General features: G+C 42.6%; 3 protein-coding genes across 4 annotated transcripts in view; 2 read left to right on the forward strand and 1 right to left on the reverse strand.

Moving 5' to 3' along the window:
• Positions 1-277, forward strand: part of LOC307264025 (glutamate receptor ionotropic, kainate 5-like) — a gene marked incomplete at both ends in the record, with an annotated part of 113,524 nt that extends 113,247 nt beyond the window's left edge. Inside the window, one exon of the mRNA XM_080045350.1 lies at positions 146-277. Coding sequence (XP_079901476.1) covers positions 146-277 — 132 coding nt within the window. The remainder of the gene's footprint in view (positions 1-145) is intronic.
• A 128-nt stretch (positions 278-405) lies between these two features.
• Positions 406-4,831, forward strand: LOC307264026 (uncharacterized protein; the record flags this gene model as incomplete). Its single annotated transcript, XM_080045351.1, has 5 exons — positions 406-478; positions 532-609; positions 1,115-1,297; positions 1,902-2,161; positions 4,389-4,831. The coding sequence occupies 5 exons, from the start codon at positions 406-408 to the stop codon at positions 4,608-4,610; spliced, it is 816 nt and encodes a 271-aa protein (XP_079901477.1). The 3' UTR covers positions 4,611-4,831.
• Positions 4,832-9,545: 4,714 nt separating this feature from the next.
• mllt11 (MLLT11 transcription factor 7 cofactor) lies at positions 9,546-17,132 on the reverse strand. 2 transcript variants are annotated; one of them, XM_080044921.1, is made up of 3 exons: positions 17,033-17,132; positions 13,598-13,771; positions 9,546-12,093 (listed from the first exon to the last, which is right to left on the reverse strand). In XM_080044921.1, exons 2-3 carry the CDS (start codon positions 13,763-13,765, stop codon positions 12,001-12,003), a joined length of 261 nt encoding a protein of 86 aa, XP_079901047.1. In that variant the 5' UTR covers positions 13,766-13,771; positions 17,033-17,132; the 3' UTR covers positions 9,546-12,000. The 2 variants fall into 2 exon arrangements, with proteins under 2 accessions (XP_079901047.1, XP_079901046.1); XM_080044920.1 differs by having other exon boundaries at positions 13,574-13,771.
• Between the last annotated feature and the right edge of the window lie 368 nt (positions 17,133-17,500).

Here is a 17,500-nt window from a genome sequence, read left to right on the forward strand (position 1 = left end):
TTGGAAATTTTGGAAATTAATATTTTAATTTGTTATATTCTATCACATATCTATTATATATATGTTTTTGTATAGCTCGTTTTAATGTAAATACACTTGCCTTGTCAAAAAAAAAAAAAAAACTTGCCTTGTCACTCCTATCCAGTTGGTGGCAGTGACTCCACGTGCCTCGTCCCAAAAGTTCACCAGTGGAACCTCAGTGCGCATGCGTGCAGCCTCGACTGGACGTCACGTGAGTCTGTTTTCTGGTAGTAAACAACAATCGGAGCTCCCGTAAAGTTCTCTTCAATTCTTCAATTCTTCAGACACACACACACACACACACACACACACACACACACACACACGCACACACACACACACGCACACACACACACACACACACCGACCCCTCTTCTCTCCAACATGAGCGTTAAGATCGAGATGCTGCGGCGGCTCATCAACCAGCGTCTGACGGAAGCCGCGGAGGAAATCTTCGGTGTTTTCGGGAGAACTGTGGCCGAGTTAGAGGACGAGATCTCCCGATACAAGCTGGAGACGGACGCCAACGCAGACTGCTGCAGCTCCGGGTGAAGCCACAAGTGTGTGTGCGACTACAACAGGGTTCAGGTGAGATACACAGAGTAAAGTTGTGTGTGTGTGTGTGTGTGTGTGTGTGTGTGTGTGTGTGTGTGTGTGTGTGTGTGTGTGTGTGTGTGTGTGTGTGTGTGTGTGTGTGTGTGTGTGTGTGTGTGTGTGTGTGTGTGTGTGTGTGTGTGTGTGTGTGTGTGTGTGTGTGTGTGTGTGTGAATATAAACTGGTAAAGTTTCATGGTGATATGTCAGTGGTTCTCAATTATTTTCTGTCATGCCCCCCCCCCCCCCCCCCCCCCCCCCAGGGGACAGACATGTTTCTGATCTAAATACACAGCCTAGGCTCTGTAAACTGGAATGTAAACAAAGAAGGGGCCCATCGTAGCTATAGCAACATGACCCGGCATTTACAGAGCCTAGGCTGTGTATTATTAACACCTGATTTTTTTGTCATCATTCACGCACACACACACACTCACACACACACACACACACACACACACACACACACACACGTTATTCTCTCTATGTGTGATTGGCAGCTGTGTCCGAGGAACAGGATTGGAGTTTCGATCAGGATCTGGACCAGATTAAAACTACACACATTAAAAAAGAAGAAGAAGAACAAGAGGAGGTGTGGCCTAATCAACAGGAAACGCATCACAACCAACAACAGAATAACAACCACTTCCTGTTGTTCCAGAGCAGCAATGGCGGAGGTACAGGTGTGAATCTTTTTTGATCTTATATTTTTAAGATAATTTTTTTTTATGCTTTATAAGACAGTGTGAAGAGACAGAGATGAAATGTGTCAGAGAGGGGAATGACATGCAGAGAACGACCCGGGCTGGATTCTAACCCGGGTCTGCTGTGAAGAGGACAGACAGACAGACAGACAGACAGACAGACAGACAGACAGAGAGGGGAATGACATGCAGAGAACGACCCGGGCTGGATTCTAACCCGGGTCTGCTGTGAAGAGGACAGACAGACAGACAGACAGAGAGGGGAATGACATGCAGAGAACGACCCGGGCTGGATTCTAACCCGGGTCTGCTGTGAAGAGGACAGACAGACAGACAGACAGACAGACAGACAGGGGAATGACATGCAGAGAACGACCCGGGCTGGATTCTAACCCGGGTCTGCTGTGAAGAGGACAGACAGACAGACAGACAGACAGACAGAGAGGGGAATGACATGCAGAGGACGACCCGGGCTGGATTCTAACAATGCGTGCCTGTAGCCTAGGTCTACACATAAAACAAAATGACCATAAACAACCTTGAACCTCGCACCGTATAACGTTGATATTCCCTTCACCTCTAGCTGGCGTTGGTGATGTAATCAAGGAGCCGATCGATGACCTCATGATTTCACCTCTGTCAACTCTCCCGGAGGATTGTGACCCAGGCCCGTCGCTGCTGCACACCGGCCCAGAACGGGAGCACGCGGCGGGGGAACGGGAGCACGCGGCGGGGGACAGACGGCTGGACGGAGCTGACCCTTCCCAGGTGGTGGACTCTTACATCTGTACGATATGCGGTCGGGCCTTTGCTCAGCGTGGACACTGGGCCAAGCACGTCCAGGTGAAATACCAATACTGTGTCTTTTTTGGGGCATTTTCAAGCTTTATTAGACAGTAAAAGGTTGAAATGGGGAGACAGAGAGATGGGGGGGGGGGGGGGGGGGGGGGGGGGGGAGCTGCAGTAAAGGTCCACGGGCCGGATTTGAACCGGAGCCAATATGGAAAGCGTTCTATCCACTACGCCACCGGAGCACCACTAATACTGTGTTGTGAAAGTATTAAAAAAAACTGCTATGTTAGGCTTTATATATATATATATATATATATTAGGGCTGTCAAATTAACGCGTTAATTTCGATTAATTAATCACAGAAAAATTAACGCGATTAAAAAAATTAACGCAGATTAATCGCACTTCTATATTGCCCTTTAACCCGGTGCAAAAGAGGTGAGGCGATAGCGGAGCTGCACCTGTAGTTTGCTGACACGGCCCGCACGGGATTAAAGAGTAAAGAAAGAAGCATAGAGAGGGACGTTTTATGGGATGCTCCGGGCAAATAAGCATAAAGGTAGGAATACGTCTTATGTTATTCTCCGCAGTGTCTGTGCATTATTGATTTAGTGGGTGCCTAATTAACAATGTAGCCTAGGTTCAAAACAGTATCTCTCAATCTTCCTCCGTGTCTCACTTTTGTTTGCTAGCTGCGTTCGACACCCGCCCCCTCTCACTCTTCCTAGCATATGCCTGTCTTTTTTCCTCCTTTGTGTGTGTGTCTGTGTGTGTCAATATTTTTGGCTATGAGTAGGACGGTGAATGAATCAGCATAGGCTATGCACCTGTGGCAGTGCAGCGTTCTCTGTTGTGGGCAGTGTTGGGAACGTTACTTTAAAAAAGTAATTAGTTATAGTTACTTACTACTTTTTCCAAAAAGTAACTGAGTTAGTAACTGAATTATTTTATAATAGAAGTAACTAGTTACCAGGGAAAGTAACTATTTGCGTTAGCCCACTGTAAAAAAAAAAAAAAAGTTGTATGTCAACAAATTTTGATTTTTCTGAGCAGTTTTCACAAGTCGAAATGAGTAGAACAGACAGGTAGGCCTACTTGTAGGCTACATAACCTTCAATATTTATTGCACATCAACAGACAGCAAGAGGTTTATCCTGCACTTCAAGTAGGCCTAGCCTATTTCGTTCTCAACAAAAGTAGTAGAGGAAACTGCTGAATGTACCGTGCTGATCTGCTATCACTGAAGGCCAAAAACGTCAGACTATGAAGCATGAGACGATGAGAGGAGGAGTAAGGATTTATCCTATGTTTATTTCCTTCTTTAACATGCACAGCAGCATACAGATCCCAGGAAAAGAACAATAGCAATATTCGGCTAATGATGACACGCTAAACAGCTGTTGCAACCGGCGAATCGCGGCTGTTTAATAACGTGCATAAATTATAATTTATAGAGATCGGGAAACTCCATGCACTTACTCACAAGGGCGATGCAAACAAACTCAGGGAGAGCACGTTTCAACCGTGGATTGATAGGTGGTTACTGCGGCAACGCACACGCACTCACACAACAGAGAGAGAAAGAAAAAGAAACTTCACTAAGCAGGCGCTCCGGCTGACTGACGTGACGGCGCTAATTGACAGTTATAATGTCATCCACACTGAATAAAACACATCTTAAAACAGTATAAGAAATAACAATCGCTTGTCTCGTTGTTAACCCACCGGTCTCCTCACTAGCAGTTTGTGTAGTATGGAGCCAGGGGTGCTTTCGGATTACACAGTTTATTCAATCAATTCATAGTAACGCACCGCATTTAACGTTCAGTAACGATAACGGCGTTAAAACGACGGAAAAAGTAATTAGTTAGATTACGCCGTTACTGAAAAAAGAACGGCGTTACCTAACGCTGTTTAAAATAACGGCGTTAGGTAACGCCGTTCTTTTTTCCGTTATTCCCAACACTGGTTGTGGGAGATAGACAGTCGTCATTTAGCCTGCTTGTTTTTTTTTGAGAGAGAGAGAGAGAGAGAGCGAGAGAGAGAGAGCGCGAGAGCGAGAGCGAGAGAGAGAGAGAGAGACAAACAGTAGTAGGCTATACAGCTGTTTATAAACAGGTATAAAAGTGTCATATAAGTATGCGATTAATTTAGATTAATTAATCACAGAGCCTGTAATTAATTAGATTATTTTTAACAGCCCTAATATATATATTTATATATATTATTATTTTTTCCTCTATTCATTGTGACTTCTCTGCTCCTCTCCTCGCTCTAGATTCACCGTAAACGTCCGAGTGATGTAGCCGGAGACAAATCGTTCACGTGTGACATCTGTGGCAAACGGCTGACGCGCTTCGACGGCTACCTGAAGCACCTGAGGATCCACACGGGGGAGAAACCGTACAGCTGCGACGCGTGCGGCCGCAGATTTAGCGACAACTCAAACTACAAACGGCACATACGCACACACATGGCACAGGGAACGCCACAGAGCTGAGAGCGTGGGGCAAAGATGAATATTTAAGATATATTTTTGGGTATTTTTCCATGCTTTATTTGACAATTTTTTTGGAGAGACAGAGATGAAATGTGTCAGAGAGGAGAATGACATGCAGAGAACGACCCGAGCTGGATTCTAACCCGGGTCTGCTGTGAAGAGGACAGACAGACAGACTGACAGACAGACAGACAGACAGACAGAGAGGGGAATGACATGCAGAGAACGTCCCCGGGCTGGATTCTAACCCGGGTCTGCTGTGAAGAGGACAGACAGACAGACTGACTGACAGACAGACAGACTGACAGACAGACAGACAGACAGACAGACAGACAGACAGACAGACAGACAGACAGACAGACAGACAGACAGACAGAGAGGGGAATGACATGCAGAGAACGTCCCCGGGCTGGATTCTAACCCGGGTCTGCTGTGAAGAGAACTGAGACTCTATGGAAGTGGGAGGGGGGGGGACACACAGTCACGATTTTTTGTTTATGTTCAACAATTTCAAAATGCATTCTCCTTCATGTATGGAAGAGTGTTAGGGTCACATGGAAGAGTGTTAGGGTCACAGGGAATGTAAGAGTATAAATGACATGTAGAGAATTAAGTTGAAATAGAATATTGTGAATAAATTAAAAACATAGACAATTAAGTCAACAGTTCAACTCAAACTACAAACGGCACATTCGCCACACACACACACACACACACACACACACACACACACACACACACACACACACACACACACACACACACACACACACACACGAGACAGAGAGCGACACAGAGCTGAGAGTGGGGCAAAGATTAATGTTTAAGATATTTTTGGGTATTTTTTCATGCTTTATTCGACAGTTTTTTGGAGAGATAGAGATGAAATCGGGGAAAATTAAGTTGACAGTTCAAATCCAACGACAAACGGCACATTCACACACACACACACACACACACACACACACGACACAGAGAACATGGGAGTGTGGGGGTAAGAGTGACCGTTTTCACACACAGAAATCAACGCTTTTATAATCATGAATTTTGTATTTATGTTCAAACATTTCAAATTGTTTTACAACTGGAATTTAAACATCTGAACAACATTCCAACATTGTTTTTTATTGTATTACAATATGTTCAGAAATGTTTCAATACATTTGAAATGTGGAAATGTATCAAGTCAAATTATTTTAAATATCCAGTTGTTTTTTGGAGACACACACACACACACACACACACACACACACACACACACACACACACACACACACACACACACACACACACACACACACACACACACACACACCTTGGCTGCAGAGAATTTGATCTATGAACAAAACCTTGCTTATATTACACCAGCAGGGGGCAGCAGAACACTACACTTTAAGCACATTCTACAGTTTTAACTTGACAGGAGTAGTGTGTGTGTGCGTGTGCGTGTGCGTGTGCGTGTGCGTGTGCGTGTGTGTGTGGTGTTACGTATGAATTTCCTTCGGGATCAATAAAGTAATTATCTGTCTGTCACCTCAAGATTTACTGGTTCTTTGACCTGCAAAAACAGATTTTTTTCCTAATTCTTTTACTCTCAACTTCAAAATAAAAGCAAAAGCTACAATCTTCAAGTCGACTGTCTTTGAATTTTTGAGTTGAGGCTAAAACTAAAACTCTTAGTTTGAAGGAAAACTGTCAAACTAGATTTGAGCCGAGTCATAATCTTTAGTTGAGATAACTTATCGTTCATATGTGATGAATATGTATCATGTATATGTTTTATAACAGCTGTGCCCAATACTTCTCTGTTATCAAGGTCAAGGTCAAGGTCACTTTTATTTATATAGCACCTTATAAGAACCTAAATTCACCAAAGTGCTTTACATAAAATACATAAATTAAAATACAACAGCACACATTAAAAAACACTTACAGCAATGACACAAAACAATTCATTAAAACGTAAAAGCCTGTGAAAAAAGGTGAGTTTTAAGAGTGGACTTGAAGGTTTCCAGAGACTCAGATGAGCGAATATGTTTCATGTATATGTTTTATAACAGCTGTGCCCAATACTTCTCTGTCATGCAGATAAACAAACAAAACCAAGTCGGTCAAAATGTTGATTCAAACATTAAACAGATTTAAAAATGTCTGAGAAACTTTCTGAACAAATAATAACTTAGCTCAAAATGCACTTTTTGGAATTCTTTGTATATTGAACTCAAAACCTGAGTAGCCTATACATTACATACACTCCTGAACACAGTCTTAAAGGTGCAGTGTGTAATATGACATCATCAAGAAAGTTCTACAAAGTTCTAGAATGCAACGCTCCCTGGGTAACCCCAACCCTTTCGAATAATAACAGAAGCTACAGTGGCCTTCAAGGACAAGAACAATTCTAAATTTTAAACAATGCACCTGATGACACTCCAACTATGACACTTTCAAGGTGGCTGCACTAGGTCTTGGTCCAAAATATGCAGAAATATGGACATATATGAGACCCTTTCTAAGGGAAAAAATAATAATTAAAAAAAAAAAAATCAGCTATTATGCACTAAATTAAATGTACTTATGGATATTATAATTACTTTCTACAAAATCTTCTAGGAAATAAAACACAAAATTCTACACACTGCAGGTTTAAGCCATCGCCTTGAGTTTATTTATTTTTTTAAGATTATGGTCTTAGACTTTCGATCTGGGGAATGAACCGTCTGTTTGAGTTCAAATTCAGTTTTCAATAAATTGCCTACTTTGTTTTTTTGTCTCTTGCTCCTGTTTGCATTCTGAAGCTCTTCTTACAACTTGGTTACGATCAACCAACGCAAAATGAAAATACTTTGCCCTTCTCCCCGGTCTTCAGATTGTGTTCAGGGGCCGTATTCACAAAACATTTTAAGGCTAAGAGTAGGTCCTAACGTGCTGATTTAGGAGTAACTCTCAAAAATAAGGGGCGTTTCACTCCTAATTTTAGGACTCCTAACTTTTTAAGATAAGTGTAATTCACAAAGCATTTTAGCGCTAAAACTAGCTCCTAAATCTATGAAAAGCTAGGAGTCCTCGAGAGGACTCCTAAGTCACTGAGTAAATCACAGACAACCATTTGATGGTGTTTTGGAGAGATTTAATGCTAGTGAGCTTTATAAAAGGTACCTTTAATAGCTGTAAGGGTTTAATGTTCTTAGTAAAGCTATATTTAGAAAGTATAGACACATTTATATTTATTATATTGTTATAAAAAAATATTTATTAAGTTAATTTTCCTCCAGTTGCTTTGGGTTTATGATGCACTGAAAGTTACTGTTGGTGTCACGTTTGGGTTTAATTTCCTACTATAGGCCTATATGTGGCGCTTCGCAGCATCTCCTCCGTTCCACAGATCCGCTACTGTATAGTTGCGCGTCTCGCCTTTTTCCTTCCGCATGCACTTTACGATTTCGCCGGCTGTTGTTTCTAAATTGTGAATTTCCTGGTTTGTTGCTGTCTGACTATTGCTGCATAGTCCGCCGTTGATAGAAATACAGTGACAGTGCATGGCGTGCAGCTGTTCAATGAGGATATTTTTCCGATTCAAATCATTGTAAAATTTAAAATGAATAGACCTATGTGGCGCTATTGTAGGTTAATTGTGAACAAATGTGTGGGAAACCCTGCAGTATCTTGGTTTCATGTTAAATCAGTGTCACTTGTCATTAATTGTATATAAAAACTCTTTACTTTAATACAGCGACACGATATGGATATCTCCCACAGTGTTTCCATCATAAATTCACTCTTAGCTCTCATTCCCTCTCAGCCAATCACTGTGGGCATAGAAGGTATGAACATGACATCATCCATAGCAACAGGGTCAACACCGCCCTCTAGTCTTAGCTAAGGAGTCCCTCCCATTTCTTAGTAAAAGTTGGTCTTATCAGCTTTGTGAATAGGTTTTAAGAAATTACTCCTTACTAAGAACTTTTAGTGCTCCTTAGGAGTACTCTTAGCGCTAAGATAAAATGTTTTGTGAATACGGCCCCAGGAGTGATAAGTTATCTCAACAAAAGAATATGTGTTGGCTTAAAGGTGCTGTAAGCAGAATGGTTCTTTTAGCTAACTTCCTGTCAGTTACTGCAGTTAGCAGTCCCCTCCCTCGTCCCCACGTCACCACATTAATGCACTGCGGTCTTCAAGCAGCGAGTTATCTAGCATCATCTCAGATCCATAAGTGTGATAAAACATGATAAAAACCATCAAAACAGACATTGGGAAGAATTTTTACCTGCTTTGCCATTGTAGGCGCATAAACATTCACCCATCTGTTGCTCTGGCGTGCACTGGCAGTGAGACGGGTGCCGGTTTGTAGCGTTCTCTCTTCTGATTGGTTATCAGTAGTGGGATCCGCCGAAATGTTTATTTGCCGATTACATGCAGAGCGGGTGACAGAGATCGGCTTTATGAAACGCGCACACTATATAAGTGATCACTGTACGAATAAAGAGCGATTTAACACTTATATTAACATAAATAAACCGCTTACTTCACCTTTAAGCAGGAAACAAATAGGTAATGGAACTTTTATTTTTAAATCTTTTTTTTCCCATCACAAATGTAGTCTCTTTGATAGTTGTGTGTCGTTTTTTTTTTTTTTTTTTTTTTACCTTCATTTCTACAGGTAAATCCCATTGAGACCGAAGACTCTTTTGCAAGGGAGACCTGTTCCCATTCCCACGTTACCATTCACACACACATAGCAGGCTAACTATCGACATTCACACGAGGCAAGGTGGGTGAAGTGTCTTGCCCAAGGACACAACAACTATCGCACAGGTGGCAGGGCGGGGATCGAACCTCCAACCCTTTGATCATCAGCCGACCCGCTCTACCACCTGAGCCACAGTCGCCCCATAAGGAAAAGGAAAAAGAAGTGATGTTGATTTAAAAGGGACATTTTATTGTTAACATACATTCAGACATGGTGGGGAATCTGTACTTTTCCTTTTCAGTTTGTGAGGCCGGCTCAGTCAACACGGAGAGAAAGAAATGATACAATAAATAAATAAAATAAAATACATAAATCAGGTTTAAAAGCAGCTTCTTAACGAACTAAAGGGGCACAAATGGAAAACAAAACAAACCATTTGAACACAATCAGTTAGTGCACTAAATAAATATGTAATGTAACTGACTTTAAATCATCAAACCAGACATGTTGAATCACGTGCAAATATTCAAATCTTTAAAGGGGCAGTGTGTAATATGACATCATCAAGAAAGTTCTACAAAGTTCTAGAATGCAACGCTCCCTGGGTAACCCCAACCCTTTAGAATAATAACAGAAGCTACAGTGGCCTTCAAGGACAAGAACAATTCAAAATTTTAAACAATGCACCTGATGACATTCCAAAAAACATGGATTCCTCCTTAAGACCTGCCTGCTCAATGTACAAAATGTAATATTAATATTTGTAATTATCCGCTCAGGAGGATAATTCAGATTATTGGCAGAGGTGATTTTACACCAATGAGGACATGTTTATGAATGAGGATATTGATTTGAGCTAATACATTACTTAAAATGTTACACAGTGTCCCTTTAAAAAATGTGGAGTCAGTGATTCTGGAGAACGCTTGTTGTCAAAATCAGTGAATATCTCCTCATGATCCGCTACCTGTGTGTGTGTGCTAGGACAAAAAATCATTAACACACACACAGCCTAGGCTCTGTAAAAACGGGCATGTTTCTAGCTATATGGTGCAGCCCCCCTTTTGTTTACATTCTGATTTTGACAAAAAGTGATTTGAACAACAACAAGCGTTCTCCAGAATTGCGGACTACACCTTTAAGACATATTTTAGCTTTTTAAACTGTCGACCAATCACATCCCACTTCCGGTTTGAGTCGGAAAGATATTTGAATCTTTTTATAAATGTTTGGAGCTCGTGGTGAATTATAAATACAGACGTGATGCCGCTGTATTTTCAGCTTACAAAGAAACTGGATACACAGACTAGTCAGCTAGACACTGCAGGAGAAAACGGCCTCTTACAAGAACTGGGGGATTGACGTTTGTGTCTATTTATCTTCCATAACATGTCTTCTTTCATACTAGTATAAATCAAAAGGTCTAACATGTACATTCAGGTGTTTATTGGACTAAACCTTCTTGTCTGTTTGCGTCTGTGTATTTCTCCTATACAACCATCTTTAACGGACATTATCATTCGTCAACATTCTTTTTCTTCAATACTCCGAACCAAAAAATCTCAACTTTCTAAAGCACTTACATCAACTAAACTTTCCATAGTCATTCTCAGCACTATTCTGAAGGTTATTACAGAAGGATTTGTTCATGTGTTGTTCACCGTCTGATTTATGAGACATTTTCTTCTTAAAAACATCCCAGAAAATGCATTTTGAAGACCTGTACATACCCTATTCACCTGCAGTGTCTCAGCTAAAGTCAGAGTTTAGCCGTTTAGTTTGTGATCGAGTGAAAATAGCAAAAAGCTAAAAAAACGGACTGAGCAAAAACTCACAGAAAACATATTGGTTGCGTTCCGAATCTCCTCCTCTTTCTTTTTTCTATTCTGCATACTACATCCGACGATAAAAATAATCCAGTTAGGATGCAGTAGGCATACTATTGGGACATACTTTACTCTCTTATTTCATCATAACATTGCGCCTTGATCTTGCCTCTTGCTTTTATATCCGTCGCATCCCTGTTTGTTTTCACATGGAGGCTTCGTCGATGTGACGTCACTTCACGTGCGCAATGGATTGTGGGTCAGAATCACCCAAATAGGATGCAGTTTTCAACACTAACAATCTTGGCCGGATGAAGTAGAACATCCGGGTATATTTCTAACCATCCTAAATCTGGCCACAAGAATCGGGACATCCTAAATCTTTTTTCTACATACTATATAGTAGAAAGTATGCGATTCGGAACGCAAACAAAGTTAGATAATACCAGGAACTGTTCTGGGGTCAGTTATCATGGTAATGGTTAGACTCTATCGGGTCAGTAACGGTGTGTTTTGGGCTGGTTCTGGGTCAGAGGTATGTTAGGCACAGGGCCGGTATATCATAAAGGTATTCATTGTAGATTATCATACCAACAGAATATCAAACCAAATATTATGGGGTCAGTAGTGGTGTGTATTAGACTGGCCTGGGGTCAGTTATAGGGCTGTTTTGGGGATCAGTAGTGGTGTGTATTGGGTTGTTATAGGGGTCAGTTATAGGGCTGTTATGGGGTCAGTATCGGGCAGATCCTGGGTCAGTTATAGGGCTGTTTTGGGGGTCAGTAGTGGTCAGTATTGGGCAGATCCTGGGGTCAGTTATAGGGCTGTTTTGGGGGTCAGTATCGGGCAGATCCTGGGTCAGTTTCGAGGCTTTTCACAGCAGCAGGTTGAGGTCTTTGAGCAGAGAATCCACTTCACAGATCGGAGCTCTCCAGTAGTTGAAGGAGGAAAACTCAGGGAGCACCACCTGGGGAGACACACAATATGAGTTTACATTTAATTTTTGTAATTTTCAAGCTTCATTAGACAGTACAGAGTTGTAATGGGGAGAGAGAGAGAGAGAGAGAGGGAGGGAGGGAGGGAGGGAGGGAGGGAGGGGGAGAGAGAGAGAGAGAGAGAGAGAGGGAGGGAGGGAGAGGGAGAGAGAGAGAGAGAGAGAGAGAGGGAGGGGGAGAGAGAGAGAGAGAGAGAGAGAGAGAGGGAGGGAGGGGGAGAGAGAGAGAGAGAGAGAGAGAGAGAGAGAGAGGGGGGGGATGACCTGCAGTAAAGGTCCACGGGTCAGATTTGAACCCACGACCACTGCAACTAAGGCCGGAGCCGATATGGTACACGCTCTATCCACTACGCCACCGGAGCGCCCATGTTTTACATAGAATAGATTATGTTTATTTGTCACTGTAACACGTACAAAGAAATTAAGAGCAGTCTTTGTTCTGTGCAAAAGCATCACATTGAGGTAGAATACATAAGTAAATAAATTAAAACTAAATGTTTCGCTTTCACTCAGAGATTGCGTCATATTGACAGAACAACATTGTGCCAATATGTCGGCTTTGTTTATTTACACAGGACCAAGCAGAGAGGCTGGAGCATCACTGTGCCTTAGACGATGGTTGCGTTCCGAATCTCCTCCTCTTTCTTTTTTCTATTCTACATACTACATCCGACGATAAAAAGAATCTAGTTAGGATGCAGTAGGCATACTATTGGGACGTACTTTACTCTCTTATTTCATCATAACATTGCGCCTTGATCTTGCCTCTTGCTTTTATATCCGCCACATCCCCGTTTGTTTTCATATGGAGGCTTTGTCGATGTGACGTCACTTCACGTGCGCACTTGATTGTGGGTCAGAATCGCCCAAATAGGATGCAGTTTTCAACACTAACAATCTTGGCCGCATGAAGTAGAACATCCGGGTACTTCTAACCATCCTAAATCTGGCCACAAGAATCGGGACATCCTAAATCTTTTTTCTACCGTACTATATAGTAGAAAGTATGCGATTCGGAACGCAACCAATGTTCCACATCCCAGAATATAAGAGGGTTGGGCCTGTGACTAAGCAGCGTCAGGTGTGACATGGAAATTTAGCGCCGAAAATCTCTCAAAGCATAATATCGTTTTTCACAGGAAAGGCTCTGACGGAAAACCAGAACACACAATGCCTTGTGACTCCACCATTGTTAAACTGTTTACACACACACACACACCGACACACACACACACAAACACCGACACACACACAAACATGGACACACCGACACACACACACACACACACCGACCAACCGACACAAACACACACACACACACACACACAAACATGGACACACACACCGACACACACACACACACACAAACACACACACACACACACACACCGACACACACACACACACACCGACACACACACAAACGTAACAGTGTAAGTATAAGTGAACAAACCGTGGTGTGGCGGCGAGCCCTCACCTGCTCGTCCTGAGCCCGGCCTGATGACGGCATCTTGACCTTTGCTTTGCTGCTATTGGCCGGCAGGCTGCGAGTCACCGTGATGTCATCGAGCTCCGTCAGATCGGGCGCTGCGATTGGCTGCCTCCAGAACAGGAAGGAATCGTACTGGCTGCTCGACTTCTGCATTATGATCTGAGGACAGAGACACAACATAATTACATTTTTATTCTAAAGGTTATGTCTTACTGTGTGTGCTCTGAAAAAAAATCCAGTGTTAATACACAGCCTAGGCTCTGTAAACGGGCATTTCGCTAGTTACGATGGTCCCTGACGTTTACAGAGCCTAGGCTGTGTATTAACACTGGATTTTTTTCAGCAGCAAACACACAGTACAGACAGGTGGCGGATCATGAGGAGATATTCACTGATTCTGACAACAAGCGTTCTCCAGAATCACTGGCTACACCTTTAACACTTAAATATGCTAACAATAACCAAGGTTGCGTTCCGAATCGCATACTTTCTACTATATAGTATGTAGAAAAAAGATTTAGGATGTCCTGATTCTTGTGGCCAGATTTAGGATGGTTAGAAGTACCCGGGTGTCCTACTTCATCCGGCCAAGATTGTTAGTGTTGAAAACTGCATCCTATTTGGGCGATTCTGACCCACAATCCAATGCGCACGTGAAGTGACGTCACATTGACAAAGCCTCCATATGAAAACAAACGGGGATGCGACGGATATAAAAGCAAGAGGCAAGATCAAGGAGCCATGTTATGATGAAATAAGAGAGTAAAGTATGTCCCAATAGTATGCCTACTGCATCCTAACTAGATTATTTTTATCATCGGATGTAGTATGTAGAATAGAAAAAAGAAAGAGTATGAGATTCGGAACGCAACCAAACTCTACAGTGTTGACTCTTACAATTCCTTTTTATGAATCATCTCAACGACATGTTCCACTAGCTGTTCATCTAAGTGTCTGCTAATGTTTATACATCTACTGACTCCGCCTCTAACACCAAACAAGTGACTGGATCTTATTTTAATCTCAACAGCTGCTCAATATATCACTCTCATAGTCATCTCAGAGGCGCCCTTAGCTCAGTTGGTAGGGCGTCCCTCCCCCCGGGCCGGGCCCAGCAGCGGACCCGGGTTCGATTCCCGCCCGCGGTCGTTCTCTGCATGTCACTCCCCTCTCTGCCCCATTTCACCTCTGTCTCTACACACTGTCAAATAAAGCATAAAAATGCCCCAAAAATATATATAAAAAAAAAACTATAACATTGTCATCTCTGACATCTGCAAAGTAATTTATATTCATATACAGACAGACAGACAGACAGACAGACAGATAGACAGATAGACAGATAGACAGATAGACAGATAGACAGATAGACAGATAGATACTTCATTCAACCCCTTGGGGACATTCAGGACAGCAAAGAGGACAAAAATATTTAGTTATTTATAAAACATATAAATCACAGGTTCCTCTCAGCTCCTTTAACATCTCATTAAAGCGTCTGACCTGGTTTGAACTAAAGGGGAGAGACTGTGTGTGTGTGTGTGTGTGTGTGTGTGTGTGTGTGTGTGTGTGTGTGTGTGTGTGTGTGTGTGTGTGTGTGTGTGTGTGTGTGTGTGTGTGTGTGTGTGTGGAAGTATGTAGGGCGGTCGTCCACTGGGTTACAGGGTCGGTGGTTCGATCCCCCCTCTCCCCGCCACATGTCCAAGTGTCCCTGGGCAAAGAGACACTGAACCCTAAATGTCTCCTGATAGTTAGCTTGCACCCTGCGTGGTAGCTGCTGCTGCTATCGGTGTGTGAATGTGTGTGTGAATGGGTGAATGTGTACAAAACAATGTAAAGCGCTTTGGGTCTGTGAAAAACCAGGGAAAAGAGCTTTATAAGTGGAGTCCATTTACCATTCCACATATTAATCGCACATATTTATATGCAATTAAGAGTATTTCTATACAGACAATAATATTTATAAGAAGATTTATATTTAGAAGCACATAGACAGAACTTCTTTGCATACACAAAATAAAAATGTATTCATAGAGAACTTTTCAGACACAGAAAGGCTGAGGTTGTTTGTGTGTGTGTGTGTGTGTGTGTGTGTGTGTGTGTGTGTGTGTGTGGGGGGGGGGGGTTTTATAAGGTAAGGCACTTTGAGATTAATATATTTAGCTCTATCAATAAATCAACAGCTTTTATTAGTATTTATAAATATTTAAACTTGTTATTTTTGTGGCTGTAGATCTTAATGTGGGTCATCTCCTCAAAATAACCATCCCCCCTCTCCTCTATGACTCAGCTGGTTTCCAGACACACACACACACACACACACACACACACACACAGAGGGAGAGAGAGACTCAGACAGACAGAGAGACACACACACACACACACACACACACGGAGAGAGAGACTCAGACAGACAGACACACACACACACACACAGAGGGAGAGAGAGACACAGACAGAGAGAGAGACACACACACACACACACACACACACACACACACACACACACACACACACACACACACACACACACACACACACACACACACACACACACACACACACACACACACACACACACACACACACACACACACACACACACACACACACAGCTGTCATTCTCATCACAGGTCTATTGATCATGTCTTTATAATCAGATGATTTTAATTCACAATGACACACTCGGGTCTCATGTCTGTCTGTCTGTCTGTCTGTCTGTCTGTCTGTCTGTCTGTCTGTCTGTGTTACTGTGAATGTCTGTCTGTCTGAGTCTCTCTCTTCCTCTGTGTGTGCTTGTCTGTGTCTGTAGCTATTGTGCGTGCGCTTCTGTCTGTCTCGCTCTATGCTTGTCTGTCTGTCTGTCTGTCTGTCTGTCTGTCTGTCTGTCTGTCTGTCTGTCTGTCTGTCTCGCTCGCTCTGTGTCTGTCTGTCTGTCTATCTGTCTGTCACTAATCAAATCATTGATCGTTTCATCGCATCATTTAAGATCTCTCTCTCTCTATCTCTCTTCTGATTGGTCCTCCGTCTCGTACCAGCTCGGGCGCGAGGCGTTGGCCGGTGATGACGCAGCATCAGAATAAAAAAAACCTCTTCCACCAAGAAACCATCACGTCATTCACGTTCATATGATGTTTTAAAGAGAAATATTAAGTAATTGTCGTGTATTTTTGTCGCCAGGTCGTTTTTAAAGGGTTAAAACCACCCTAACCGCCTTATTCTCCGCAGTACATAGGCTGCGTGTGTGTGTGTGTGTGTGTGTGTGTGTGTGTGTGTGTGTGTGTGTGTGTGTGTGTGTGTGTGTGTGTGTGTGTGTGTGTGTGTGTGTGTGTGTGTGTGTGTGTGTCTGCATAGGCCACAGATATGTCGCTAAATAACAAATAACTAATTAAATACATGAAATCGAATCAGTTTTTTTACCGTTAGTTGGTTTCCCGGTGACGCGTTAAATATGTTAGAGTATTTTTCCGTCTTTGTTCTTGAGACGCTGCTTGCTGCTTCTCGGCTCCTGCAGGTTGAAAATCACAGATGAGTTTTGCGCATGCGTCAAGCTCACCTGAATGTACAGCACGGCTTCTTCCCCCTAGGGCACGTCAAAATAAAAGCTGGGGTTCGTTTTGTTTTGTAACTCAATGGTGATTTGAGAGCGTGTTATTTGTCGGGCGTTTATTTTGAAAGAAATCCGAGTTTCCGGTATGCTTTGTGCTGAAAATACAGACACACGCACGCACACACAGACAGACGCACACACACACACACACACACACACACACACACACACACACGCACGCACGCACGCACGCACACGCAGGTAACTCGATGACTGACCTACAACCAAAATAGACAGAAGTGTTGTGAAATATTGCAAATGTATTTTTACGTGTTTGG

This window comes from Ammodytes marinus, assembly GCF_949987685.1.
Source record: "Ammodytes marinus genome assembly, chromosome: 17".
In the NCBI taxonomy this organism is placed as follows: Eukaryota; Metazoa; Chordata; class Actinopteri; order Uranoscopiformes; family Ammodytidae; genus Ammodytes; species Ammodytes marinus.